The sequence below is a fragment of the Myodes glareolus genome, chromosome 26 (assembly GCF_982192425.1).
Source record: "Myodes glareolus chromosome 26, mMyoGla1.1, whole genome shotgun sequence".
NCBI lineage: Eukaryota > Metazoa > Chordata > Mammalia > Rodentia > Cricetidae > Myodes > Myodes glareolus.
Window position 1 is genome coordinate 10,594,309 of NC_142051.1, and position 27,687 is coordinate 10,621,995.

The 27,687-nt window shown below is 42.2% G+C and overlaps 1 protein-coding gene across 1 annotated transcript in view; it reads right to left on the minus strand.

Annotated features, from left to right (window-relative positions):
• Window positions 1-25,318, minus strand: part of LOC146889823 (uncharacterized) — a 38,085-nt gene extending 12,767 nt beyond the window's left edge. The window contains exons 1-7 of the mRNA XM_087902065.1: window positions 25,204-25,318; window positions 24,775-24,829; window positions 24,592-24,673; window positions 21,078-21,202; window positions 19,145-19,221; window positions 17,619-17,696; window positions 17,424-17,490 (exon numbers count right to left, since the gene is read on the minus strand). Of these exons, the coding sequence (XP_087758191.1) occupies window positions 17,424-17,490; window positions 17,619-17,696; window positions 19,145-19,198 (199 nt within the window). The 5' untranslated portion in view covers window positions 19,199-19,221; window positions 21,078-21,202; window positions 24,592-24,673; window positions 24,775-24,829; window positions 25,204-25,318. The remainder of the gene's footprint in view (window positions 1-17,423; window positions 17,491-17,618; window positions 17,697-19,144; window positions 19,222-21,077; window positions 21,203-24,591; window positions 24,674-24,774; window positions 24,830-25,203) is intronic.
• Window positions 25,319-27,687: the final 2,369 nt, after the last annotated feature.

The following is a 27,687-nucleotide window of genomic DNA, read 5'->3' on the forward strand; positions in this document are numbered from 1 at the left end:
CTATCAGCTGTTTCCTTGACTGCTCAGGCTGGAGAACACGTTCAAGAGAATCCTGTTCCCCAGGAAAGGGACTGCATCACAGCTTTCCTGTCTGATAACAGCGTTCATTTGACAAGCGTTTGTGGCCCTGCTGCAGTCCAGGCTCCATGTTAGAGACTGGAGTGACAATACTGGGCAAAATAGTGTAAAAGCAAATTGTGGAATTTAAACAAATAACCACACGATCAAGCAGGGAACTAAATTATGATGAGTGCGCATCCCAATCATTTTACTTTAATTCCATACCCAGCAATCTTCTAAATGTATTTTTCTCCCATGTGTTGACTTCTTTAATGAGGTGGAAATACATTAACATTGGCATGAATGTTATATTCTGATTTTCTCATTTCGTTAATGTATGAGTTTACCAATGCCAGTTAGTCTTGGAGTTGGGTGCTATGCGCCAGTCTTCAGAGCGACCTGTAAGTTAAACCGGTCATCACATTTTTTTTTTTAACAGAAAAGCTGAGTTTAACAGAAAAACAGTTTAGGTCTCATCCATCAGTCATACTTAGAAATTAAATGCCGTTAATATCAGAAAATATTCTTTCCACCATCCAATTCTTATGGCCTTGAAAAGTCATTAAATTGCATACTTAGAACTAGCATGACTTTGATTCCATTTGGTAGAAATGCTATTTTCCACATGCCTTTTAGTTATTTTACGTTACTTTTAGTTGTATTTTGTTCTTACACAAAATTGTATTGAATTAGCTCTAATTTGGGGGTGGTGGATTCTGCGTGGTACCTGCACATGGCTGCTTTACCTAAAATATAATCAATAGGGTGGGGGTTCTGTGTGGCGCCCGCATATGACTGCTTTACCTAAAGTACAACCTGTAATCAATCAGTGCTCTCATTGGCCTCCCATCCTCAAACAGCGTTCTGTATTCTCTCCCTTTATTGGGGTGGGTGTTAAATAAAAAGAACAGTTCCACAAACACTGAAGATCACAGAATCTGAGTGGTGCTTGCTTCGGTCAGAGAGCTCCATGCCTGGTAGAGAAGCTGCCTCCATCACATCCTCATTTCCTCTGGACAGCACTTCTGTACAACCGTGGAAGGTCTGCTCAGATGGTGCCTGGTCATGTGACCCTGAACAGCCAACCGCTCCTTTTGTGATTGTCTTGGTGACTTGTGATAGGCACAAAATGCCTCATAAGCTAATTTACCAATGTAATTGTGGACTCTAAAGACATACGGCGTAAGCAGGGACAAAGAATAGACTCTGTCCCCAGCACTCCGAATCCTATGTCTCCAGTGACTCCAAGTATCCTTGGGTGAGCAACTTCATTATCTTCACCTTCCATCTCACTTTCACTATCAGGTTTATAGTGATTTACTTGGGCAAAAAAATATGATAATAAATATTTAATTACATAGATAATATATAGAGATTCAGCAAGTCTTGGGTTTCTCCTTTATTTTTGCTAGGGTTTTTTATTTGTTTGTTTTTCGAGACAGGGTTTCACTGTTTAGCTCTGGCTGTCCTGGAACTTGCTTTGTAGACCAGACTGGCCTCAAACTCACAGAGGCCTGCCATTCCTGGCTGTTTTTGCTGTTTTATTGTCAGTAGAGGTCTGGGTGGTAACAAACTCTAAACCCTTCCAACATGGGAGATGTCCTATGATGCTCCCATTACTTTTTCACCAAACGAGTCCTCTCCCTCAGACTGTGCCCTTCAGTCATCCTCCCATCAAGACCCCTGGCTTCCTTACTGTCCACACAACTGTCTCTAGCTTTCTTACCCTTACCAGAGTCACCAAGGCTGCCTTCCAACCTGCAGTGGAAGGGCTTTTGTTTTGGCTTTTGGTAGTAATTACTCCTGTCACATCTGTGCTTACTTTGGAAACCTATGGCCAAGGTAATTAGCTGGCAGCTGGTGACGCTTGAGATAACAATGTACCTGACACTGGAGGTATCCCTTTCCTAGAAATCATTTTTTTTTATCTTCATTTTACTTACATAGTCAACAGACAGCATTGGCAAATTGTCCCTAGGTGGAACATAATTAGAATTCATTTGCATCTGAAAGATTCGCTTTTTAAAATGTGGTTGGGCTCAAAAAATGGCTGCTTTTACACCTAAAGTGATATTTTTTATTGCAGAGGGTCTTTCCTTGTTCACCAAATGATTGTGGAAGGCATGCTATGCAGGACCCCGAACATAGGTGCTAGGGACACAGCAGAAGTGTAAAATCCTGCTTCTCCTCGGAGTCTCTGAAGCTTGAAGGACAATGGCATCAGGCAAACAGATGTCTAAGGAGGCATTTGGGGGACACCCATGAGCGTGAAAGAAAGTGCTATGTATGTCCCTACTGGGTCTCTTCAGGATCTAGGTGAGGACTTCTCTAGACCAAGGGGGAAGCAAAGCATGAAGGTTTCAGAATTTCAAAGCAATATACTTTTTATTTAATGCATTGAAAAGCTGAGACTGAGGTGAAGTGAGCCAGGCATCAAAGCCACAACATTTAAGGGGCAGCTGCAAGTACAGGTGTGGCCAGAGACCTTCCATGACAGTACCCACCGGGCAGCCTAGGAACACATCCCTCTTTAATATGAACCCTTTACCACCTCACAACTCATCCTAGTCCTGATGAAAGGGGTCTAGGTATGTCCACGGGGCCACACAGTCACGGAGGAATCCTACGGCCTCCATTCACCTATTTTATTTTAATGTTGAAGTGATAAAGTCCCCAGTTAAGGCAACTCTTCATTGCTAATTTGCCTGGATTGCTGATTTGATATCACGAGGAGATACGTCTCTGAGCGTGTCTGTGAGAGTGTTTTCAAAGAGGTTTAATTCAGCAATAGGAAGTCCCCTGAGTGTGGGCGGGATGACCTCATGGACTAGGATCCCATACTTAATTAAAAGAAGGGTTGGGGACAGTAGTTGAACACCAGCATTAATCTCTTTCTGCTTTCTGACTTCAGACACACTGTGGCCAAGCACTTCACACTTCCACCACATCTTCTGTGACAAAAGTAAACAACTCTTCCTTGTAACCAAAAGAAAAGTAACTAACACAGAAAATTGGCACCTGGAGCAGGACTGTTGCTGTAATGAGGCCCTCGGAAGGGGTTTGCCGGAGTGAGACAGAACAGTCTGGAGCTTCAGGGGTGGAATGGAGACCTAGGATGCAGAAGGCAGAACTTAATGGGCCATTTAGTTGGGAGTTTGGAAGATAAGAGCACCGAGAGAAACATACACAGTAGATCTGGCTAATGAAGTTTCCAGGGAAACAGGGACTGGGTGTTACATTCTGGCAAAGAACCTGATTGCATCCTGCCCTTGAACTAAGAATTTAACTGACACAGAATTAAGAAGTAGCAAAGTTGTTTGGTGGAGGAAATTTCCGGACAGGTTAATATCCAGGCTATAGTATAATGGCTGCCGCTTGTTCCCTTGGTCAGATCTATAGCGAAATCACACAGAAAGAGAGGGAAAACATACTTGTGGTGAGGACGGGCAGGAGAGTAAGCGTCAAGATACAGACAAGGCAGACATTGAGGAAGCAGCTGCACCTGCCTAGTCTCAAAGTTTCAGAGATTATTGTTATTAAAAGAAACTTGATGTTTTTCAGTAGAACAATAGGAAAGATATTCTGAATGTAAAACATCACACATCGAAGAGTTCAACTTGTGAAAACTGGAAATTTATTTGAGAGTTGAGAATGCCTGGACTAGGAATGCTACTGAAAATGTTCCTTGCTTGAAACCAATCCTTTTTTCTTTTTCTGTTTTGTGTGTGTGGGGGTTCTCTAGATAGCTTTGGAGCCTGTGCTGGAACTCATTCTGTAGACCAGACTCCTTGACCTCACAGAGATCCGCCTGCCTCTGTCTCCTGTGTACTAGGATTAAAGGTGTGTGCCACCACTGCCCAGCTGAAACGAACCTTTTAGAGAAGTATTTTCCAAGATTCAGCCATCAAGATTCACAAAAGCAGCTACATCCAACGGTAGAACGAGCATGCTACAGACAGCGCTAATTCACAATTTCATCTGTGTGGATACTCAGGAATGTGAAATGAAAAGTTTCTAGGGTCATCATGGCTCCAGAAAATCATGGGGGATAGAAATTCCCTGTGAGGAGGCCTGAGAAGCAATTGAGTTGACCTACAGGAGGCAAAACCCAAGTTACCATAGAAACTTCAAGATGCTGGAAACTCCTAGACTGGATGCGCACCGTGAAAAGCTGCAGGTGTAGAGTGGGAATGTCTCAAGAGAAATGTCACATGTACCACAGGCAGGTGGATCTGAAGGGGTAGGGCTTCCCAAGCCCATTTGAGTCCATATAAGGCCAGCATAAGCTGGACATGGTGCTGAAGGATTTCATGTTTTTTCTGTGAAATTTTGTATTGCTTGGGTCTGGTCTTCTTGCCAGGCTCCGATCTTTTCTTATGGACCAAGTAGAAATGTTTACTCTGTACCATTATAGGTTGGAAGTAGGTAAATTGTGTTTTGATTTTACAGAAGCTCATAGGTAAAAAACTGCCTTGAATACTAGAAGAAACTTTGAACTTTTGATCAATGTCAAAACTGCTAAGATTTGGGGCACTGCTAGAAATGAACTCAATGCATCTTGCCTATAAAATGGTGGTGAGTTGTTGACTACATAGGGTGTAAGAAATGATAAATTTATGTGTCGAGGTGACAGTGGGTGGACTTACAACATCTAATCTTCTTTGTCAAGTTGGCTATATTTTAAACTAATTAGGAGACATGCCTCTGAGCATGCCTCCATGGTGTTTCCTGGGAGGTGTAAAATGTGTGGAAGACTCATGCATCATTCCATGTGTGAGAAGAGGAACCCAGTTGTAGTGGTCAACATTCATTGTCAACTTGACTAGAATTAGAGCCATGTTGGAAACACCTCTGGGTGTATTTATGAATGGGTTTCCAGGAAGATTTAACTATAGTGGGAAGACACACCCTGAATGTGAGCTACATGCTCCCACAGCAAATACAAAGGAGAAAGTGAGCAAGCCTGGGTGCAATATGATCAGCTGCCTCATGCCTCTATGCCTTCCGTGCCTCGATGGTCTGCTTTCCTTATCAAACGATGAACCAAAGCAATCCCTCCTTTCCTCACATTGCTTTAGTCAAGTACTTTGCCACATAAATGACAAAGGTCACTGGTGCATCTCCCAGTCCTTAGCTTCTTTACTTCTTGAATCTTGTGCCTAACTTTGCCTACACCAGTGAGAGGAACCTGGTGTGGAAGAATTATCTGTATTCTGTCAATCATGTATTTTAATAAAACACTGATAGGCCAGGCAGGAAGTATAGGAGGGTCAACCAGACAGGAAGTATAGGCGGGGCGATGAGAACAGGAGAAGGCTAGGAAGGAGGAAGTCCATTCCTCCATTCCTGCCCAGATCACCAAAGAAGCAACATGTGAGCTGACAGCTGAAAAAGGTACCAAGCCATATGGCTAACACAGATGAGAATAATGGGTTAATATAAGCTATAGGAGTTAACAAGAAACCTGAGCTAATGGACCAATCAGTTTATAATCTTATGGAGTCCTGTGTGTGATTTTCTTTGGGGCTTGCTGGTTGTGGGGTACTAGGCAGGACAGAAACCCTAACAAGCAGGCCCCTTCATGCTACAGGAACCCATAGCAGGAGAAGAAGATTTAAGCACCTTAAACTTTTAAATTCTCATTCCACCAGTCACGACAGCATTGTCTTATAACCATCTGATATTGCCTTTGTATCTAAAAAGCTATTTATACCTAGGTGTTCTAAATTAAGTCTCCGTGGAAAGACATTAATTTTGTGCTAAGATCTAGAACACAAAACAGGTAATAAAACCCTTTATTCTCATGACTAAAAAATATAGATTTTGGTAGAAGCAAGTGGGGAAGGACATATCTGTGGAGCAACTCCACAAAAGGAGAGGCGAGAGGTGATGCTGGGGCTGCTGTTACACAAGCCATATACCGAAACATAACAATTATCTCAATGGCTTAGGCAGGGTAAATGCTCACGATAAAATCTTAATAAGATAAGATTACTGAAAGAGTAGAAATCACACAGTTAGATAATTGCAGAGTAAACCTGAACGATGAGAATAGCAGATGGGCCAGGCTATAGGAGAACGTCTGTGCCACCCGATGGGATAACAAATAGAAGATGTCATTTCATTCTTCAGCTAATCCTGGGCCATAATTGCTAATGATAATCACGTGAGACGTCCATAAGTTTCACAGTTCACTCCACTGAGCATCCGTGATTTGTTAAGTGGCGCGATTATTCAAATTTGACACTATTTAAAATTTGTCACTTAGCAGTTGAAGAATTCATTATCATATTGAAATATATATGTGTGTCTATGATTTTTGCAGAAACTTTAAATAGCTTTGGAACTACATCTGACTTCCTACTGTAGAGTTTACCAGTGTGGCTAGCACTGCCCCCCACTCCCTCCCACCCCACCTCCTAGCTTCTCACCTTCTCAAAGTCATTGTAGCTCTAGGCTCCTAGTCTCACATCTTCAGGAATCTGTATTCCTGTCATGAATCAAAACTTGCCCAGGGAGCAGGCATTGGTCTAGCTGGACAAGATGCCCCAATACATAGCTGTAATGGCTGATACATAGGAAATAGTATGAATCTGCTAAACAGACTGCAACTGATACTGTATCGGGGTGGTGGGTCCGTTAACAGTCAAAGGAAGCCTTGAAGCGTACATGGGATTCTGTTCCGTCTGATCACATGTCTCCACAAGTGTCACATCTCACTCAAGTAACCAGTACTCCAGCTGTTTCAGAAGTGGCCCCATGGAGCCCAGCGGCTGGGACCCTTCTGTTCCATGTCCTAGCATCAGCTCTCCTCTGAGAGTGGGTTATATTTATATGTGTATAGAGGCATGTAACTCATGTATGCATATGACAGCAAGTGATGAATAAAGAGGCTGTGAATCCAGGCAAGAGCAAGCAGGGGCGCATGGGAGCCTTGAAGGGAGGAAGAGAAGGGAGGAATGACGCAACTGTATTATAATCCTCAAAGATAAAAGAACAAATCTGAAGCAGTTTCTGTTTCTGTTCTGAGCCTAAAGGGTAAAACCTTGGCTCACACTACATAAGCTAGCTCTTCCTTCCCGTGCCCTTCAGTCACTTCATAGGAAACCGCTCCTGGGAGCCTACAGAGACCAGGCTCTGAACTACACCCAAAGCTATATGCAGGTGTACAACTGCACAAAAGAGGGGGATCTCCAAATCCATAGCATCTGAAGAATTCGGGGTCTCTCATAATTCAGGAGATCTCAAGGTTACATCTCATCTGCTTCTCCAGAAGTCCTTTTCCCATCGGTAGCTTTCTCCTCCCAGTGATCCTGCCACTCACAATGCAGGCCAAAACTAGAGAAAGCGTGAGGTGGCGCTCTGACATCCACTGCTGTCCCTAGAAGTGGCTTCTCCACTCTGCTTCTCACTCCACTGGTACTGCTCTGCAAACCACAAAGACATTCTCAGGAAAAAAAAAATCTTGTCAAAGCAGCCAAGAGTCAGGGAAGCCTCCACCAACTGAAGCCAGAGCAATCTTAAAAGGTGTATTTAAGAGATGTATGTACAAGTGCCAGTGAGATCCTAAGAGATGTATTTACCAGTGCAAACTTCAATTCACCCGGGAAGAAGGCAGAATCAAAACCTACATTCTGCTGGGAGGTTCTGAGGATTAAATGAGATGTAACGGCACAGTGATCCTGGGCTGAATATTATAGTGGCTTCAGGGACATGCATTTGCTTCTCACAATTCTGTAGGCTGGAAAGTCCAAGAAGGTGCTGGAGAACTCAGAGGGGGCCGGTTCTTGTTTGGCAGACTCGTCTTCTCATCGCATGGCAGTGACCAATGAAAAGGAGTAAGCTCTCTGCGCCCTAATATAAGACCACTCATGCCATTCATGAGGACTCTGCTGTCTCCACAAACATGACCCAGAGACCCTTCCTCCTCATATCTGGTGCTGGGATTGCAATGAATAAATTTAAGTGCAATTCAGTCTGTAGCATGTGGGTCAACTGTTTACTAAACTGAACGCAACTAATAACCAGAACTAATATTTAAATATTTACTATGATCCAAGTTTGTCAAATATCGATAAAACCTTAATTATAATCAAACCACTTAGTAAGGTAGTATAATTAATAGCTACTATTAATAAACACAACTTACTAATGGTTTATTTTTTGTCATTGTTTCTCTTTACCGTCACATGTTCCAGAACTACAAATACAACTTTCAGCTTTCTATAATGGTCTTGTCCTCAGAACCTTCAGGAAAGAGGTAACTGAACCTAAGTAACTCAGACTTATAGGCAGTCTAGTTACACAGACTTGGAGTATTCGAAGCAGTCTTCCCCACTGCCCTTGTCCTCCTTTCCTGAACATAGGCAGAATGGCATTTCCTGTGAGCTGTGGTCTGTCTCTTAGCCTCTGAATGTGTTCGATACCTCTGCATTCGTGGCAGTAAACACACTGGGTTACAATTTTCTTTTCTTTTAAAAAATGATTGCTTCCTTTTATTTTATATGTATAGGTGTTTTGTCTGCAAATATGTCGGTGAACCACATACACACCGTGCCCACGGAGGCCAGAAGAGGGCTCTGGAGTCCCTGGAATTGGAGTCACAGATGGTTGTGAGCCACCATGTGAGTGCTAGGCGTCAAATCTGAATCCTCTGGAAGAACAGCCAGTGCTCTCAACCACTGTGCTATCTCTCCACCATGGATACAATGTTCTAATACCAAACACCAACAACTCTCTTCCACGTGGTTAAGCATCCCATGGTGCCAATCTCAGGAAGCCTATACTCTCAGTATGAAGATTTTTTTTTTAAGTTAAATTTAAAATAATAACCATTTAAGAGGTTGGTTAGGGCATCACTAGCAATAGCAAACATGCGGACTCTAGGGTCCTTATATATCTTTCCTCTACTGTGCTCCAGTACCATGTAACAGGAGATAGAAGCTCACTATGTCTCGTGGTCTTAACCAGAGAGTCCAGTATCCATGACGGCTACGAGCAAAGGCTGCAAAGGGTTACAGGCATGACCCTCAGTGATGAAAACAGAAGCACATAGGAACTTCCTACAGAGTGAGGCAGACCATGCTCGTTACTATAAGGAGATGAGTGGTGAAGGAAATTTCCACAACTTTTCTCCGTACATGTTTGTATCATACTAAAGGACACGTGATGGACACTCCACCCTCGAGTGGCTTGTTCGGCTGCTAATAGCAAGATGCCTCGCACATAGAGAAATACCAAATTTAGACATGTTTGGCAATGATCAATTAATGCCTTGAATAAATGCATTTATTTATGTGTTGAACATAACCTAAATCAGATTTATCTTATTGTTCTTTCTCATAACCATACTGTGTTCCAGATGAATAAATGTCTGTTGAACATAGTCACCCCATTTCAATTACATTTCAATATGTTTGTTCTGTTATATGAATTTTAATTACTTACTCCAAACTTAGCTACTATAATTAACCCATCATAGTTTTAAATTTTTATCAGTTTTCCTTCCTTTGCACAGACATGTGAGGAAGATAAGCTGTTAATGATGCCTGCCTGTGAAGCTCAGAATTAAACACTGGCAGAGCGGAGGGGATGGCAGTTGAAAGGGTAATTACCTCCAGCACAGGCCAGTCCACCTGCTCCTGAGTGAAAAACAGCTCACTGCTGGGCTTTTCGGGGACCCAGGTTGGAAGACTGGAACTCCAGGTCTGGTACCAGGGCACCAGGATTTTTAAAATGCAGGGAAAATTAGTGAGCAGAATTTAATAAACATCAATGTTAGGATGTATATAAAAGAACTCTGGGGTGTTTTCAGAGATTCTTCTGCATCCTCCTTGCCATTCAGACGTGGTTTCTTGTTGGGTAGAAGCATCCTGTTCTCCCCTACCCTTGATGTTCAGACAGCAAACCCTGTTATGATTGTTCCCTTTACCTGCATTCTTTCTGCCTAATTTCTCTACAGTTTTTATCCAAAGTCAAGTTCTCAGTACTTTCTGCCTGAGTAATGCCAATAAACTCCCACTCGTTTTCCTATTTATGATTTCTGTCCCTTCTAATCATCTAGACACGGGCACATCATCACCAAAGTAACTACTATAACACAGCTGATCAAAATCGCCAAGTAAGGCCAGGCATAGTGCACACATGCAATCTTAAATCTCAGGAGGCTGAGGCAAGAGGATCATGTGTGTGAAGCTAGTCTGGGCTATATAATGAGATCCTATCTCAGAACAGAAGAAGAGACAAAACAAAAATCGCCAGGAATTCTTTAGAACCTGCAACTTTAAGTAGGTCCTTGAACTTGATAGAGTAAATTAATAAATCTCTATGCATACCCATGTGTATTTATAAGCAGGTTCTGGAAATAGCCACACTCATTTTTCACTTTAAGCATTATACAGCTACTATAATTTTTGCAGATCTTCTGCTTTCTTTAATTGAATGTATGTCTTGAGAATAAAAACAATGCATATCAGGGTTGGAGAGAAGGCTCAGCAGTTAAGAGCACTGACTGCTCTTGCAGGGGCATAGGTTCAGTTTTCAGTGCCCACATGCTAACTCACAGACATCTCTAACTCCAATTCTAACTCCAGGATCCAGGTGATCCAGGGTTCTCATCTGGCCTCCGTGGACACCAGGCATGCACATGCTACACATACATACATGCAGGCAAAATACTCGTAAACAGAAAATAGAAATAGAAATCTTTTAAAAAGAAAATCCGCATCCTAAAAATAGCATATACACAAAGAAAGCCCAAGAACCAATAGTTTTTCCAACTATTCATGGAAAACTCAGATCAATTTTCAGTAATTTTCCATACCATAAGACAAGGAAATATTTCACAACTCCTATTTTAAACTAGTGTTCTGATTAAAATGGCATTTCCTTCTTGCATATTACAACAACCCAGGGTCTATGATGTCCATAAGATCCCTGATATCAAAAGCAAAGATAAACATACAATCAAGTAAGAAGCCTTGGTCTCTTAACAAAGATATGTACAACCCTGAGCAGAGTATCAGCAGAGAAACTATTAGCAATAGTACTGCCTCTAAGTTATCCACATGCTGTGGGCAAAGCTGTCCTCTGTCATAAGGCTCCGTGCATATACAAACCAAAAAGAGTTACTGACTTGAACCCTTCCAATATGCCCTCATGTTCACATAAGTTTTTGATAATTCCAATACAGGAGCAAATATAATCGATTTCATTCAGGTTGTGTTACCACAGCAAAATGACATAAATCATACTGATTAAACAACAAACCTTTGTTTCTTAAAGTGTGAAGGCTGGTAAGTCTGAGACCTGGGTGCCAGGAGATTGGATAGCTGATAAAGACCCTTTGATTAGAGATGACCTCACATTCACGGTGACCTCAAAGGGCCTTTCCTTGACAGATCAGAGAAATGGAGATTTGGTGTCATTCCCTCTTTTTATAGGGCACGATTCCTATTCTAACTTATGACATTAACCCTAACTACCTCTCAAGAGCCCCACCTTCAAATACAAACACACATGAGGACCTGAAAAGTTGAATGTGGAAAGAGAGAAACACAGCACGCCTAGCCTGTAGCACAGCCCTTTTAAGACAGTTGGTTTACACACAGTGGACTGCTATAAGTAGGTAGGTATTGCTTCCACCGGGAAGGAACCTACCATATGAATGGTTACCTAAAGTCTTGGTTTCTATGTATTTAATGTAGACAGTTCCAGACTGCCTTTGCTAAGTGAAGTTACAGGAATTGAACAGGCTAAATACTTTACGTAATCAAAATTTCAATGTTAATTGAAAGATCCCCCTCCCCTGAACCAACTCACTTCCACAAAGAGGGAGGCAGAGTCATGTTCCTAGTGCCTTGGAACACAAAGGAAAAAGAGCCGGCACATTGACAATGACAAGGACTTAAGTTTCACTCAGAACAGAGATGGTCACTTGTCAACAGCAATCTAAAAGGAGTGGTTTCAGACAAAATGTCAATCAACATCATCTATATGTGCAAACAAAGCAGAAAGGATTAGGGGATGCAAAGAATCAAGGTCATGTTGTTAGGTAAAGCCTCTGATATAAAAGTCAATGTGACATGCTTCATTAAAGATGCTATGAATTTTTAATTAGATCAGAAAAGTCCCATATCTGGTGTCAGTAATAATTCTACCATGGCTTTTAGCTAGAAATAAACAGTGTGACGAGGAACTCTTAGGAGGGCAGATTGAATATTCAACTGTGGGTCTACATGGAACACCCGCCCTCCTGTCTCCCGAAGATACAGCTCTCATTACTAACTTCCTCTCCGTGCAGCTAGCCTGTCAAACCTCTACATGAACAAATTAGTCTCCACACTGCCTCTGAGCACACCAGTCCCTACACTTTTTTTTCAGAGTAAATCTATATTTATGAGACTTTAACAAAGCCACATAGCAATGACAAGTGGCAATACTTAGCATCAAGAATTTCAATTTCCTGTATCTCATCCCATTTCTATACACTTTCAAAGCTCTCTAACTCAATTTTTTTTTAAAAAATTATTGCATGCATACATGTCTGTGTACCATGTGAATACCTGGTGCTCATGGGTGTCAGATCCCTGGAACTGGAGTTTGCAGATGGTTGTGAGCCTCCGTGAGGGTTCTGGAAATCACAGTCTGATCCTCAGAAGAAAGAAAAGTGTTTTTAACTGCTGGACCATTTCTTCAGACTTAAAATCTTCATGATTTTAATCATTTGGCCATAGCTTGTATAAAGGTGATGTGCTTTTATTATAGCTTGTCCTTTAATTCATGAACTCTCCTATTTTCTGGTATGGATTAAATTCTAGTCCACTGTGACTTGTTCTTGAGACTCAATAGCAAATGGGATGAAACCTAAATCAGGAGCTCTGGGACTGCAGAGATTCTCAGTGGGTAAGAGCACCAGGTGCTCTTACAGAGATCCCAGGTTCGATTCCCATCACCCACATGGCAGCTCGCAACCCTCTGTCACTCCAGTCCCCGGGGATTGGGTGACCTCCTTTGGCCCTCTACAAGCACCATGCATGCATGCGGCATACATACATACATGCAGAGAATAGCACACATAAAAATAAATTTAAATTGAAAGAGTAAAAATATTGTTAGAAGATAAAAGGGAAATCAAAATAAAAAGTCTGATGAAGTCCGAGTCAGTTCGCTCACTCAGCATAGGACATTTACATTGTGAGAAGCGGGATACAAATCATAGAGCTTGGTCTGCCTATGGCAAATGCAAGGAGATTATCGGTGTCCATAATAAAAAAAAATATGAGGCTCACAGGGAACACAATTATTGATCTTAATACCAGAAAAGAATTATTCACTTGTATCCACACGAAAACTATCCATGAGAAAATGAACTTCTGTCACAGCCTGGAGGTAAACAGAATTCAATTCACCCTGTGGATTCTTTAACATCCTCAGCCTATACAGAAGGAATGCATGGGGGTTCTGAGGAATAAGAGCATAGGACATTTCTTCACTTTCTACAAGCACAAACTGCTGGCGTTGTCTTCCCTGCTTACTCAGAGGATATTACTTGTCAAAAAAGACCCGGGACTGAAGACATCGCCTGACTAAGACTGTCAGCCAGGCTGGCCCCAGAGCAACCACTTCTTATTATCAGTCATGTTTTTCCTTCCCTCGGCTTGTCAGAAACAAAGAGGGTCAATTCATGGTCACCTCTGCCAAAATTGTTTTCCCTGCCAGTCAGAGATATGAAAGTCTGGCACTGGAAGTGTGGGCAGACATGGCTTGGTTTGTTTTCAAATTCAATTCTTTTAAAGGAAAATACTATTAACTAAGCAAGAGGGGCGGGGGAGGAGAAATAGAGCTAGGAGGATCATTTAATAGTATCTCAGGATGTTTCACCATGAAGAAGCCCAAGCTGGATAACATACCATAGGCTCATGTGTTACAATAATTAGTAGAAATGGCCACAGAGAGGTGGGAACCACGTGGAGATCAAAGCACCAGCTTATTTATGCATTAGTCAGTTCGTGTTGGGCAGATGGCAGTGCCTAGGAGTGTTGGGTGAAGTGCGGAGAAGCAAGGCTTTGGCTCCAAAGAACTATTTCCACCGAATCAAGGATGTGGGGCCCACATTACTGACTTGAGGTGAGGGAAGGCAAACCAACTGCTGATTCACAGCAGGGTAGCTGGGTGCAGAAGGTGATTTCCCTGAGCCCAGCAAGAGAAGCTACAAGGAGGAGGTAAGAATACTCGCCTTAGGACCAAAGTATGTGGCCCAGGGGAATCAGACTATTACTAGCTCACTTCAGAGTTTCTCCCTCCCCAGGGAAGATAAAGGAAAGACAAGAGGTGGGGAGAAAGGCAGAAAGACCCCAGTACTTTTCCAGAGAGCTTTTGAAGCTCTCTCACTGATGAAAATCAGAAAATGAACTGTAGATTCCAACCAGCAGGACCAACCTTGATTCGGTCACCTATGTGCTCTCTCAGGGGAGAGGAGGGCGCATGCTCAGAGGGACTCTGGGTTGACTTGGATGATCTTCATTGATGTCCCGAAAGTCTTCATCACCCCTGTTAGCTGGGCTCTGCAGCCTGATTATTCACTGAGCCCTGCAAATGGTGTAGCTAGCTAGCCTTGCAAGGAAGAATGAAAAGAACAGGAGCATCAAAAAACCCTGACAGTGCGCTGGACTAAAAGTTGTTTGAACGTGAGGGAAAGTGACACCAGCGTCAGTGCCCGACAGCGCCAAGGGAACGGGGCTTAACGGGATCCGATGGGAGGGGCAACCAAGTGCAGGGTGGGCCGTGTGGAGCAGGAGAAGAGCAGCGGGTGCTTTGCTCATGGCCAAACCAGTCACTTAAGCATCGCTGGAGAAAAGCAGCCAGGGCTTGAGAGGCTGTCGGGGAGGGTATTCCCGAGAGCATGGCTGTTGGTGAGTGCACAAGTGTCTGTCTGTCTGTCTGTCTGCCTGACTGTATTCATATTCATCCCCAAAGAGAAGAAGATAAAAACCTAACCATTTTAAAGCACTGAATGGTTTTATAAGAATATAATCAATGCAATTCTGGTTACATAAACCACATGTGAATCACTCTAGGAGCTGGAGAGAGGGCTCAAGGGTTAAGAGCACTGGCTGTTATTCCAGAGGACCTGGGTTCAATTCCCTGCACCCTCATGGAAGCTCATAAACTTTTATAACTCCATTTCCAGGGAAACCCAGTATCCTATTCTTACCTCTGCAGGAACCAGGGGTCCTTGTAGTACACAAACAATCATGCATGCAGGCAAAACACCCATACACACAAAATAAAATAACAATAAAGCTTTTTTTGATAAAGAATTGTAGTTCTGGTGGGAGGCTAAGTTTGAGGTCTTCTAAAAAGAAACTTTACACATCTGACCTTAACAAGTGCAGGAAAAACATTAAAAGGTACCCAGGCGGGAATCAGTAAGGGAGATCTGGTTCCCCCTGATTCTTTAAAACTTGAATATAAGATTTACTGAAGGAACAAAGTCAACTGGAATGTGTTTTTTAAATGTTCTAGAAAGACCCACGTGAAACAAGGTTATATTTCAAGTATGCTCACAATGGCTCCGGGAATCAGTTGTGAAGATGACCTAATTGTTCTTTGTTTCTCACTGGGGAGGAGAGACAGAAAAAGATTCATAATAACAAAATCTGCACTTTTTCTCTGCTACTGCAGTCACGTGCTAACACGGAATTCAAGCATGAAGTTCATGATAACAATTAAAGACAAATGAATTACAGAGTGGAAAACCACTCTCCTGAGCCTTTTCTTCTCTCACTTTTCTCATAGGAACTCAACAAATTGTTGATGACCATCCATCCCATCATGTCCAAAGTGGTCAGAAATACCAGAAGACCCTAAGAAGACAGGCACAGTGGCGGGGAATTAGCCCAAACTGGACGTTTTCTTACTAACAGCTCCAGGGAATGGTTACTACAGAAAGTAAAAAGGATCAAAGTGATTTAGTTGGCAGTTGCCTGAATTTCAAGATCCTGAGTTAGAAAAAAAATGGAAATTAGAGTTGGTGTAATTAATTTTAACTTTTAGGGCAAATTGAAGCCATGTAAAAATCTGTCTTGTGAAAAGATCTCCACAAGATGAAATGAAATGCAGATATAAAGATGCCAGACCTTAGACTACCAATCAACGACGCAGATCCGCTAACCTAAGAAGAGTGTTCTGCCTCTCAGCAGAGCAGGTGATACCCAGGAAAGAGCCTTGGTGTCTCGGGATCTTGTGAGACGACTTAGAGGCACCATTGTGTGTGGGTAGAATTAGCGAGACTGTGTCCTCACGTTTACACTGGAAGAGGTGAAAAGGCCAGAAATTCTTAACTTACATAGGGTGTACAAGTCGGAAGGGTTTGTTCACCCATCCTCCTCTGAAGTAGATCTAACTTTTCAATGTCTGAATGGTAAGAATTGTCAGAATTCTTCTGTGCAGTGGGGAGTTTACCTTTTCCCTGATTCGTGTGGCATTCTATGTCACTCAGGGGAGGGGACAGCACTGCCAATAGCCAGACATGGTGAGACATCCTGCCTGTCGTTAACCCAACCAGTGTTTCTCCATGGTGATGCCTGTGTTCACGGTTGCAGGACAGAGTAATCACCACTTGTCTGAGTCCCACTTCCTGTTGTTGAAATGGACTGCTCTGACAGAAACAGTTTAAGAGATAAAGCATTTATTTTAGCTTGTGGTTCAAGGTGCGGTCCATCCCAACAGGGAAATGAAGGCAGCAGGAGTTTGGAGCAACAACCCATAGTACAGCCAGAACAGCACACGGAACAGATTGTGCTTCTGATCACTTCCTCCTCTCTGCTGATGCAACCCAGGACCCCAGCCAGAGAAAGATTTCTCACTGTGGGAAAGTCTTCTCATCTCAGTTGGTGTCATCAGGGTCACCCCTAGTGGAGTTCCCAGAGGCCTGTCTTCCAGGTGGTTCTAGATTCTGTGCAGCTGACAGCAACCACACAGCTGACATAAATGCACAACACTACCAACACAATCCCAAGTTTTCTGGTGCAAGGTGATGTCCCTCATCAGAGAGAAGGAGGCAAAACGCCAGACCAGCAAATGCAGTCAGACAGGTTAGACCTGCTTATATCATTTATAAAAGAGATTTATTACTTCTTTTGGAGTTTATGCGACATGCATATGTGAGCATATTCACTCCTCCCTAGTGAAAGCTATGACATTCACCTCCAACTAGGAGTCCAAGGTAAAGCCTGACAGTCACTGCCAACTAGGAAGCCGAGGTGAAAACCATAACACTCACCTCCAATAGGAAGTCCAGGTTTAAGTCATGAAAAACTCACCTCCAATTAGAAAGTCAAGGTTTAAGCCATGACACCCACCTCCAACTAAGAAGTCGAGGAACATGAACCTGCTCCATCCCCTTGGTGCCCTTTTTCTGCTGTAAATCTATGATGGCAAGAGAAAAATGAGAGAATAGGGGAAATGAAGGACTTAATATTTGAGTCTCAGAGTCAATAATATTCTGAGAATGGTTTTGAGAACACACAGCATATGACTTTGGGCAGGTTACTTACCTGCACTGTTTCCCCATCTATAAATGGAATGATGAAAACGATAGTGTACGTCATGACATCATATCCAGTAATGATGAACTGTCAATGAGATGATGAATATGATTGCATACTCTGTATCCAGTAATCACGAGCTACCCACAAGGTAAGAGCCTCAAATGAACCAGGGCTCCCAGCACACAGCACCTCTTCAGCAAATATGTCCTGTGACTAGCGCAAGACTGCAGAGTCTAGGCAAAGAATACAATAATGTTCAGGGAGGCTCCTGGGCAGGGGTTCTTTTCTTTCCTTTAACAGTTACTGGCATTCAGGACTTGGGCTTAGGAAATGAAAGTGATCCCGAGTTCTAGATATAAGGAGGCTGGTCAGAGGTTTCAGTCCCTGTGAGCTTTCTGAGTTCATGGCCACTAAAAAGGCTCTCCCAACTCTACTTCTCCACTTCTTCACCCTGTTCACGTTTCAAGTCAGAATGGGCTAGCCCAGCTCAGACACAAGTAGAAGAAATCTGGACATGGTCTTTGTTCTAATCGTGTGCCATGTTGGTTTACCGGAGCACCTTTCAAAGTGAGGACACAGCTGGCAACTGGCCAGGCTTGCTTGCTCTGCCAGCGTCCTTCAGAAACTTGGCCAGGGAGATCAGCCAGAGTGGAGAGGGAAATGTCAAGATCAACGCTGGGAAAGTACCACATGTCCTTGGCCAGGACGTGCTGCCGGAATGGGATGAGCAATCCTGCAATGTTATGGGGTAATCTTTTAGTATACTGTGAAGATATGCCTCTGCCTAAGGCATCTTCTGATCGGTTTAATAAAGAACTGAATGGCTCATAGCTGGGCAGGAGAGGATAGGTGGGGCTTCCAGGGAGAGGGGAACTTAGCAAGAATCTGAGGCATGTAGATTTTGCCAGCCAGACATGGAGGAGTCAGATGTACAGTACAGGGGAGAGGTAATGAGCCATGTAACAGAACATAGATTAATACAAACAGGCTAATTTAAGTCAAAAGAACTACTTGGAAACAAGCCTAATCTAAGGCCAAGCTTTTATAATTAATAAGGAATGTCAGTGTCATTATTTGGGAACTGGCAGTCCAAAGAAAGTCTGACTATACTGCATCCAGGAAGACAACTGACTGAACACACTGAGATCCACATCAGCTCCAAGGCCAGCATACTGCCCCCTCCATCCTAACCATACATGCCCCTGCCCCAATTTATAAAAGTTTTCTCTCTTCCACCTCCCTTGGGCCATACTTCCTCCTGGCCATCATAAAAGCAAACCAGAAATTAATAAAAATTCATTAAACATACAGAAGTAAAAATTAATATTTTTCAATATATTAAAATATTGAGAGTCAATAAAAATATAAGGGAAGAAAAAAAGCAAAACATACAAGCCACAGTTCAAAGATTTCAACTTTTTATGTTAAATAGATGAGACTTCAAATTAAAGATAAAAATTTTACTAAGCTCAAAAGGTAATTTCTTAAATAGTGTTACTTCGTGTATTGCTTAACATTAGCAAACGTTTTACCTTGGCCTGAAGTAGTCTGTGAGGGCCTTCGTCCCCCACACAGAGAAGTACCATGTTATTTTCAGTGTCCTTTGGCTCTAATATGAAAAAATAAAATAAAAAAGTGAACAAATAAGAGCAAACACATCAAGATAATAAAGTAAGCAAATCAAGGAAATTTCCAGAAGTTGAGTTTGCGATTTCTCCTGCCATACACAAGCCCTGTCTGGCTCATTAGTGTGAACACTCAGTGTCACCTAAGGAGGACACAGATCTTACTTTTGCTTCAATAGAATCATCTTTCTGAATATGAATATAAATATGAGATCTGGATGGATGGATGATTTTTAGATGGTGGGCTAAGTTAAAATAAGAAAAGATATATTCTATTGTAATTTCTGGTATCCTAAGCTTTTTCTTTATTTTTCTGTAAACACTTACTTATGTAATTTTATTTATATTGATGAACTCGGGCACTAAGCTGCAAGCATCCTTTAAAAACACAGAAATAAACTATCACATTCTGTGCTGGTATTGCATGTCAAATTTCCTCTTTCCTTCAGTGATATTTCCCAAGTATCCATTTTGTGTGCTGGCATTTGCAGGTGACTGCTTTATACTTCAATGTACTGAATCATTTTGTTCCATGTCTCTCATCCTATTACCTTGATTTTGCTCTCAGCATTTTCTTTCTGCAGAGATCTGGTTTAATCGCTGCTATTTCTGGCAAGGTCATTTACTCCTGAAAGTTCAAATGAGCATGAGCAAGCTGGAGACTTTCCTCTCGACTCCCGAATGAGTACACTTCTCCCTTTTCCCAGTTACATCTCCAGCCAGCCTGGGCTGCTTTTTCCTTTCCTTTTTTTTATTTTAAAGCGTTTGTTTTGTTTTGCTTTGTTCTTAGTCTTACTGCTAGAGAAAGCCCCGTATCTCTCTGAAGCCTTCCAGTGAATGTCTCCAAGTCACTTCTTCTTCCTGTCCCCTCCACACGATGCCTTGTGCTCATTTCAGCTCACAACCATGTCCTGCCGTTTATTTTTCCTTTTGTCACTAAATGACCAGTAGTGACAGGCAGAGTTTATAAGACCTTGTGTTTCAAATCTCACACGAGTTCCTCCTGATTCGGGTTTGTTTCCATTCTTTTTCCATTAATTTTTCCATTAATTTCCCTGCTTACATTGGCCTTAAGTGTATTTTAGAGAAGGCTTTCGTTCAAGTCAAAAATAGTAGAAATCCATTTTCAAAATAAAAACAAAGAAGTATTCCAGTGTCATAACTCTCTTCTATGTCCTCAGCAATATTTTGAGGCTATAAATGGCATTGAATGTGTCTCTAAACACCCCCATGCCAGTCTCAAATCATCCATGTTTAGTATCAGTTCATTAGATTTTAGAGTCAATACCGCCATTACAGACTTGACTAAATGAACTCCACTGGATTCTATAGTGCTTGCTATAGCCATACAACTCATGCAGCCTTCAGGGAACACCCATTATGTATGACCACACTCAAAGAAGAAGAAAATGCTCACTGTTGACCTGATGTCTTTTTAGAGGCGCTCTGTAGAGTTGTTGACAAATACAACCATCTGAGAAATATCAGTATCAAACCCCTAGGAGCCATTTCACACCTCGAAAATGAGGTTAGCAGAAATAGGTGTTCTAACATCAGTGAGCCCAATCCCTGTGTCAGTTCTGTTAATACCACACCAAGTCGGGTTCGCCTGAATGAATAATTATGAAGCGTTTACTCTGCTTATTTTGTGATATAAAGCATACAAAGATAATGTTCCAAACTCTAAAGCTTTTGTAGGCTGTGATGTCAACTGTACAAAAATTATCATTTATGTTGCATTTGATGAAACAAACAATATAGATTTAAGAATAAAAGGGCTCTCCAAGTGTAATGTTGCCTTTTGGCTCTTTTCTCACATAGGAACAGTTTGGGCTCTTACCCACAGCTGATGAGTTGGTGGGGCACACAGCATGCCATCCAAGCTACTTGACTTCCATAGTAATGACCCTTCACAAAATTAGCGAACTCCTCCCAGATCTGTGCTTGTCTACTAAAAAAAACATTCTTAACAGAGAAGAGGTCAGAAGAAGAAAATTATTTGAGAATATCTAAAACAAATATGAACAATAAAAATATGTGGTTAGGAAAGTATTTATGGGAAGCATATCTGTGTTCATGTTCAAATAATTATTTATACGTCAGTTGTATAGGTGCCCTTCCTGGACTTCTTGGCAATGTGTCCTCACAAGGGATTTGTAATTCCCTCTGCCAAACACACTTGGAACAGACTTGATCTTAGCTTGAGGTCTTCCTATCTTAGTGTGGGGTGAGGTCTTCCTATGTCCATGTAGGTCATCCTCTTCATTCCTGCCCAACGTACCCACTTCTAGACTCAACAGACTCTCTTTGTTGATTGCTGTTCCCTATAAATCTCTTTTCCAAATATAATGACAAAAGCTTTACCCTAAGTGGAGATAATTTTGTTTCCATTGGAAGAAAAACACATCTTTGTCTTCTTCATGTAGAAGAGGCCAAATTAACCTGACATGGGATTTACAAATATTGTGTCTCTGGGTTGTTGGCTTGTTTTAAAAAATGCAGTGATGTAATCTGTGACCATAATAATGACCATGGCAGTGAGCACTCTAAGCTTCACTCTCGACTTCAGGCCAGGAAAGAAAAACTGTAGCCCTTTTCTGTTCAATATAAAACACAGTAACTTGTAAATTGGATTCTTTTCATGTTCCTGCGATTTTTAAAAACTGAAAAAAAAATAATTTAAGGGAAAATGTGATATTGATTTCAGCTCACTATTTAAGAGTATAGCCCATCATGACCTGAGAGTCCCGTAGGAGTCTGAGACAACTGGTCACACCACAACCACAGTTGGGAACAGACAGTAGCGAAGCCATGCTGGGTGATCAGTTCCCTGCCTCTATTTATACAGAGAGCAGCGAACACATGCTTGGTATTGGGTTCCATGTCTCTATTCATACAGCCCAGGATCCTAGGCTTGGAATGGTCTTGCTCACATTTAAGATGATTCTCCACAAATCAGTGAACACAATCAAGATGATTCCCAATAAGCAAGTCCAGAGCCGTACCCCAGATAAGCCCCGACTTGGTCAGGCAGACAGTTAGCATTGACCCCCACACCTGAGCAACTTGTCACTAAGATGCAGAATTTTTAAGCCATAATCTCCCTCTCTTTGTCCCATAGACTCATGACCATGCTATACTAGAAAATGCATTCAAAATAACTTTAATAGTCCTCATCATCTTCAACAATTCTGGCACTTTAGAACCCCTAAGGCTATTGGTTACACAGTCCCAGGATATAATAGCGCTAACCAAACATTCTGTTTAAAATGAAGAACCAGAACATAGGAAGGAATGACCAGACCGTCCTACAGACATGCCCAGAAGCCAATCTGAAGGCAGCAATTCCTCAGCTTGGGTTTTGTCTTCCCAGGTGTGTCAAGTCAACAACCAAGACTAAGCAATACGTCTCCACAAGACACAAACACATCACTGCTGAACTATAATGTTTACTTTCCTCTTTGTCCCCAAGATTTCCCATTAATATCACAACGTAAAACACAATGCAACTTTAAAAGTCCCTCGGGATTTAAAAATTCTACCACTTAAAATTTTAGTGTCTGTTTAAAGTAACCCAAAATCTCTTAGTGTGGGTTCCTCTTTTTTAAAAAGTTAGTATTTCTTGTTCCAAAATGGAAGATTAGGCATAAAAAACAATCACACTTAAGCAAAACCAAAGTCCAACAATGCAACTTCATATCTAATCGCTTAACCTTTGCTCACTCATAATCCTTTGGATTCCAAAGGACTTGGCTAAGCTGCCTCTCTGCTCCGCCACTCATAGCACACACATCTTGTGTCGTAGACTTGGGTCAGCTCCACTCCATACATGTCATGGTGGCCATTCCATGGTTCTGGCATATCCTGGGATCTCCAATACAACCAGAGCTGCACCTTGGCCAGCGGTTGTCCTGGACTTTCACAGTGACAAGCCTCGGCTGCTGTCCATGATCCCTTTACTCCTACAAAGCCAGTATCATCTGGGAGACTGCTCCACGGTAAAGTCCAAGTGCTGCTGCCAGTTTCATTTGCACCCCTTTGGTCTCCTCTGGACCTCAGCTGCTTGGCACTGACCCTGCGGAAACATGTCTCAGAATTTTCCTCAACAAGGCTGATCTCTTAGTAATTACCTGACTGAAAACCACAGGTTCTTAATTCATAATATCACATGAGCGGCCCTTATAGAGTTGTTGGAGGTCATTCAGACTCCCTTTCTGAGACTTCACAAGTGGGGACTCCACTGTCTGAATATCTCTCAGCATTGTTTTCTACATCCATTAAGCTCTAATATGCAGTGTTTCTTCCATCCAAAAGTTCCAGATCCTCCACTTCCTCCCAGAAAATAGCCCAAAGCTTGAAAGCCCCGTGGTCAGGTCCTTCACAGCAACATCCCCACGCGTTAGGATCACCACGTGGGCAGGTCCATCATGGCAAAACCCTCATGTGTTAGGATCACCATGTGGGCAGGTCTATCACAGCAACACCCACATGTATTAGGATCCTTTTCTCTTCTAGTTTGTTTTATGTGATAAACCAAATTGGGGGGGAAAGAGTTCATTTCAACTTATGGCTTATAGTCCCTTATTGAAGGAAGCCAGGACAGGAACCCCATTCAAGGACTTAGAGCCAGAGGTCATGAAGGAACTTTGCTTACTGCCTTGCTTCAAGCTCACATTCAGCTAACTTTCTTACACAGCTCAGGACCACTTGCCTAAGGATGATATCATCCACTACTCCTACATCAATTAGCAATCAATAAAATGCCCCCACAGACGTGCCCACAGGGCAATCCGATGGAGGCTATTCCCCCAAGTGAAGTTTCCTTTTCCCAGGCACATCAGGTTGACAGACAAGACCAGGCATAACCATCAGTATTTACACTCACTTTGGGGTCAGATGGACAAACTGTAAAGAGAGATTTCAAACATATTCTAGTCCCATCCCTCCTATGGGCATATTATGCTTCCCAGGTGATGTTTGTCCCCAAGAGTTTCCTTACACATTCAGTACAGAATTATGTTCAGGCAATGTGGTAGGACAGCCTCTCCCAGAAGGAACACAGGCTTAGTCTGCATGCTCCCCCCCCCCCCGTTTCAAAGGCAGATTCACTGCAATGAACTCTAGAAGTATGCCTTCTAGAATGAATGTTCAGTGTGTCACCATTAGTATCTCAATACATGTCACCTTCTCAGAAGCACTCGTCAATGGGGAGCTTTCAAGTGACATGTGTAGACACCATCTCAGAGTCACTGTGTTGCAGTGGCCACAGTCATTTCTCAAGTGAATATGCCTAGGGTCTGAAATATGGGAGCCAGAAGTGACTATCACCTTCAGGGCTGTCCCCAGCAACTCACTTCTGCCAGGTATGCTGCAGTTGCAAAGGTTCCGCTCAAAACACCACCACCAATTGAAAACAAAATCTTCCAACATATGAGCCTGTGGGAGACATTTTAAAAATAAAACAATCATATAGATATTAATTTTGAAGGTATTTCATGGGTAGAATTAGCAGGATCATGAAAGTTGGCTCTGCTTACCATAAGTATTTCCAAAAGGATCTTCCCAGTGATGAGAGATTGGCTTCTGCTGGATCTGCTCAGGAGGAAGCAAGACATCACAGTTACTGTTGGAAAGGCATGTCTGTGTCAGGCGGAACCCCAACCTGCTTAGCCTCTGGTCTTCCAACATATAGTGCCACCATTAGCTAATTTTTGAGTGAATTCCATGCTAATATGATCTCTCTCTCTCTTTCTCTCTCTCTGCCTCTCTTTCTTTCTTTCTCTCTTTTTCTCATACCCCTCTCTCCTTTCCTTACTCTCTTCCTCTTTCTCTTCCCCCCTCCATTTCTCTCTTCATCAAATCTGTACTAATATATACGGATTCATACGGATTGCGTTCAAATAATGCAAATTTTCCCTTGCTCTGATTGAGGCACAGTTGAGTGGGAAATAAAAAATTTTCCTTACGTAGGTAACAACAGTTCCAGAATTCTATTAGAATTCGCCTGTTTGTTTTTATCTCTCAAATCAACTACAACCTTCTTTAAAGCAAGGCCTTCTATTTACTTCAGTATCTCCTATGTTCGTTACGTTGCCAGGTACACAGAGATTCTTGACAAATTAATGAACCAGTCTCCTGGTAATAAATGTTTCAAGCTGTGGCCTTGGTAATGCATTCGCTACAAAGCGAGATAACAGAGTCCCAGGCAATGATATTGACAGAAACGTTCACTTCCTCTCTCCACAGCCCAGTGTTCATTTTTCTCTCAATTATGATTTAAAGGATAACACTTTCCCTCACTGAAGGCTCAAGTTTCTGATCCGAACCCTGCCCTGCAATTGCTTATTATTCTTGTTGGTAGCTTTCTAAGTGGCCTTTTTCCTTTGATAATGCTTGCAATCTGTCAGGTGCAGGGAAATTACTAAACCAGTTAAGTGTGTGTATCTCTGAGTGACTATGTGCTGGGTGTGCATAAAAGCTTCAAGCACCTTTCCCTGTGGCCTGGATAATTTCTCTGAGGGATGCTTGGCTCTCTTCATTTGGCGATGCTATCTGATATTTGAATGACTAGGTCATTTATGCTTTCTTATCTGGCTTGTTTGCTTGCATATTCTGCAAGCTTTGCTGGCAGCACACTCCACGTCAAAGCCCTTTAATAATTTAGAATGTTCAATTTGCTTCTAGCTTACTATCTGCGTGGGAGTTTCGTGGTTTCTTTCCTCATAATCACATGATATAGTTTGTGTAGGTACTAAATAACCTCAAACCTCATTCACATCTCTGCAATCACCTGTCTTATTAGGATCTTCATTATCCATATACAAGAGGAATTATAACAGTGGATTTTCTACCCTTATTGCCTCTCCTGTCTTGCATGGTTATAGAGTTTCCTGTTCTACCTTTAAAAACTGACACTTTATCTTGGAAGCTTTAAAGAATTTATATTACATTTATTGATAGATTGATTTGTTCTTTCACACCTGTGTGTGTGTGTGTGTGTGTGTGCGCGCGCGCGCACTTGTGCATGCATGTGTGTGCATACATGTGGGTGTACGTGTCACTGTGTGTTTCTGGAGGCAATATGACAGCTTGCAGGAGTCAGATTTTGCCTTTTACCATCCAAGTCTTCAAGATTGAACTCTGATCACAAGGCTTGGCTGCAAGCCACTTTATCAGCTGAACCCTTTCTAAGGCCCATTCATCTTGAAAACTTCATTTAGCCACCTACGTATCTACGTGTTATTGATAACATTAGGATTTTCTCTAGGTGCTAACCGTGGCACTGAGTAATGGAATGATAAATTGCAGTAGCTATAATTTGATGCCCCTAGAACACCAAGTGATTTCCACAACAGCACGTGTGTCTCCTCTCTGTGCATCGGCCATAACCTCCCAAGTTTATAAACAGGGTTTGCAGAAGGTGGCAGGCAGAGCCCGCTGAAGAAAAGCAGAGACTCTCATAAGAATATGTCATAGCAAGGCCATTCATTTAGATAGAACACTGACCACAATATGATGAAGCCATAAAATCTCTAAATCACCCTTGCTAGAGGGAAGGCTAGGAGAACCTTGATGCAGCTCATGATCAAACCAGATGAAGTGTCACTCCGTGAGACAAGTGTTTATAGTGGAATAAAAACGATAGCTACACACACAGTCAACAGGACATCATTCTCGTCAAGAAGCACGGTGACTTTGCTTATTTCACAGCCTTGCTTTTGTGACACAGATGTCTTCCTGTGCCACAAATGCTAAATTTAACATAAGCTATTATTTTATCTACTGCGCAAAGCTTTCGAGAAAGACAATTGTTCTTATCTTACATATGAAGAAAGGGAGGAGTGGAGGGCTGAAATAATTCATCCAAGACCTGCACGTCAGGAAGGAACGGGTCTAGTGTTCAAATCTTGATTTCTTGAAAACCCACCCTTTGCACTACTGTACCCAGGATGAGTGAAGCAGCAGTTACCCTTCTCCGCAGAGTATTAGAACCACCTCATAGTGCCCACCTGCAATCCAGCACTCAAGAAACAGAGGCAAAGGATTCCCTGAAGTAAACTAGCTAGGAGAGCCAAACAGGCAAGTTCTGTGGCATACCAAATTTATGCCTCAATATGCATAAAAGTGGGGACCAATAGAGGGACATACCCAGCATCCATCTCCAGCCCAAACTCACAGTGCACAAATGTGTTCTCCTCCACGGACCCATATATGATGATACACACATACACAGACATCACATACAGGTGCAAAATAATCATATATAGATGATTGTATGTATATATACACACATGTCTTTACTTGTATCTATGTTTGCTATTGACACATGTTTGACAATCATAAAAATCCTTGGCCTCAAATAAGAAGCATTAAGCAGGGTACTAAATGAAAGTCTAAAATCACCTCCACACGCCCTGTGTACACAGTAATTATTACCCTCCCAACAGTCA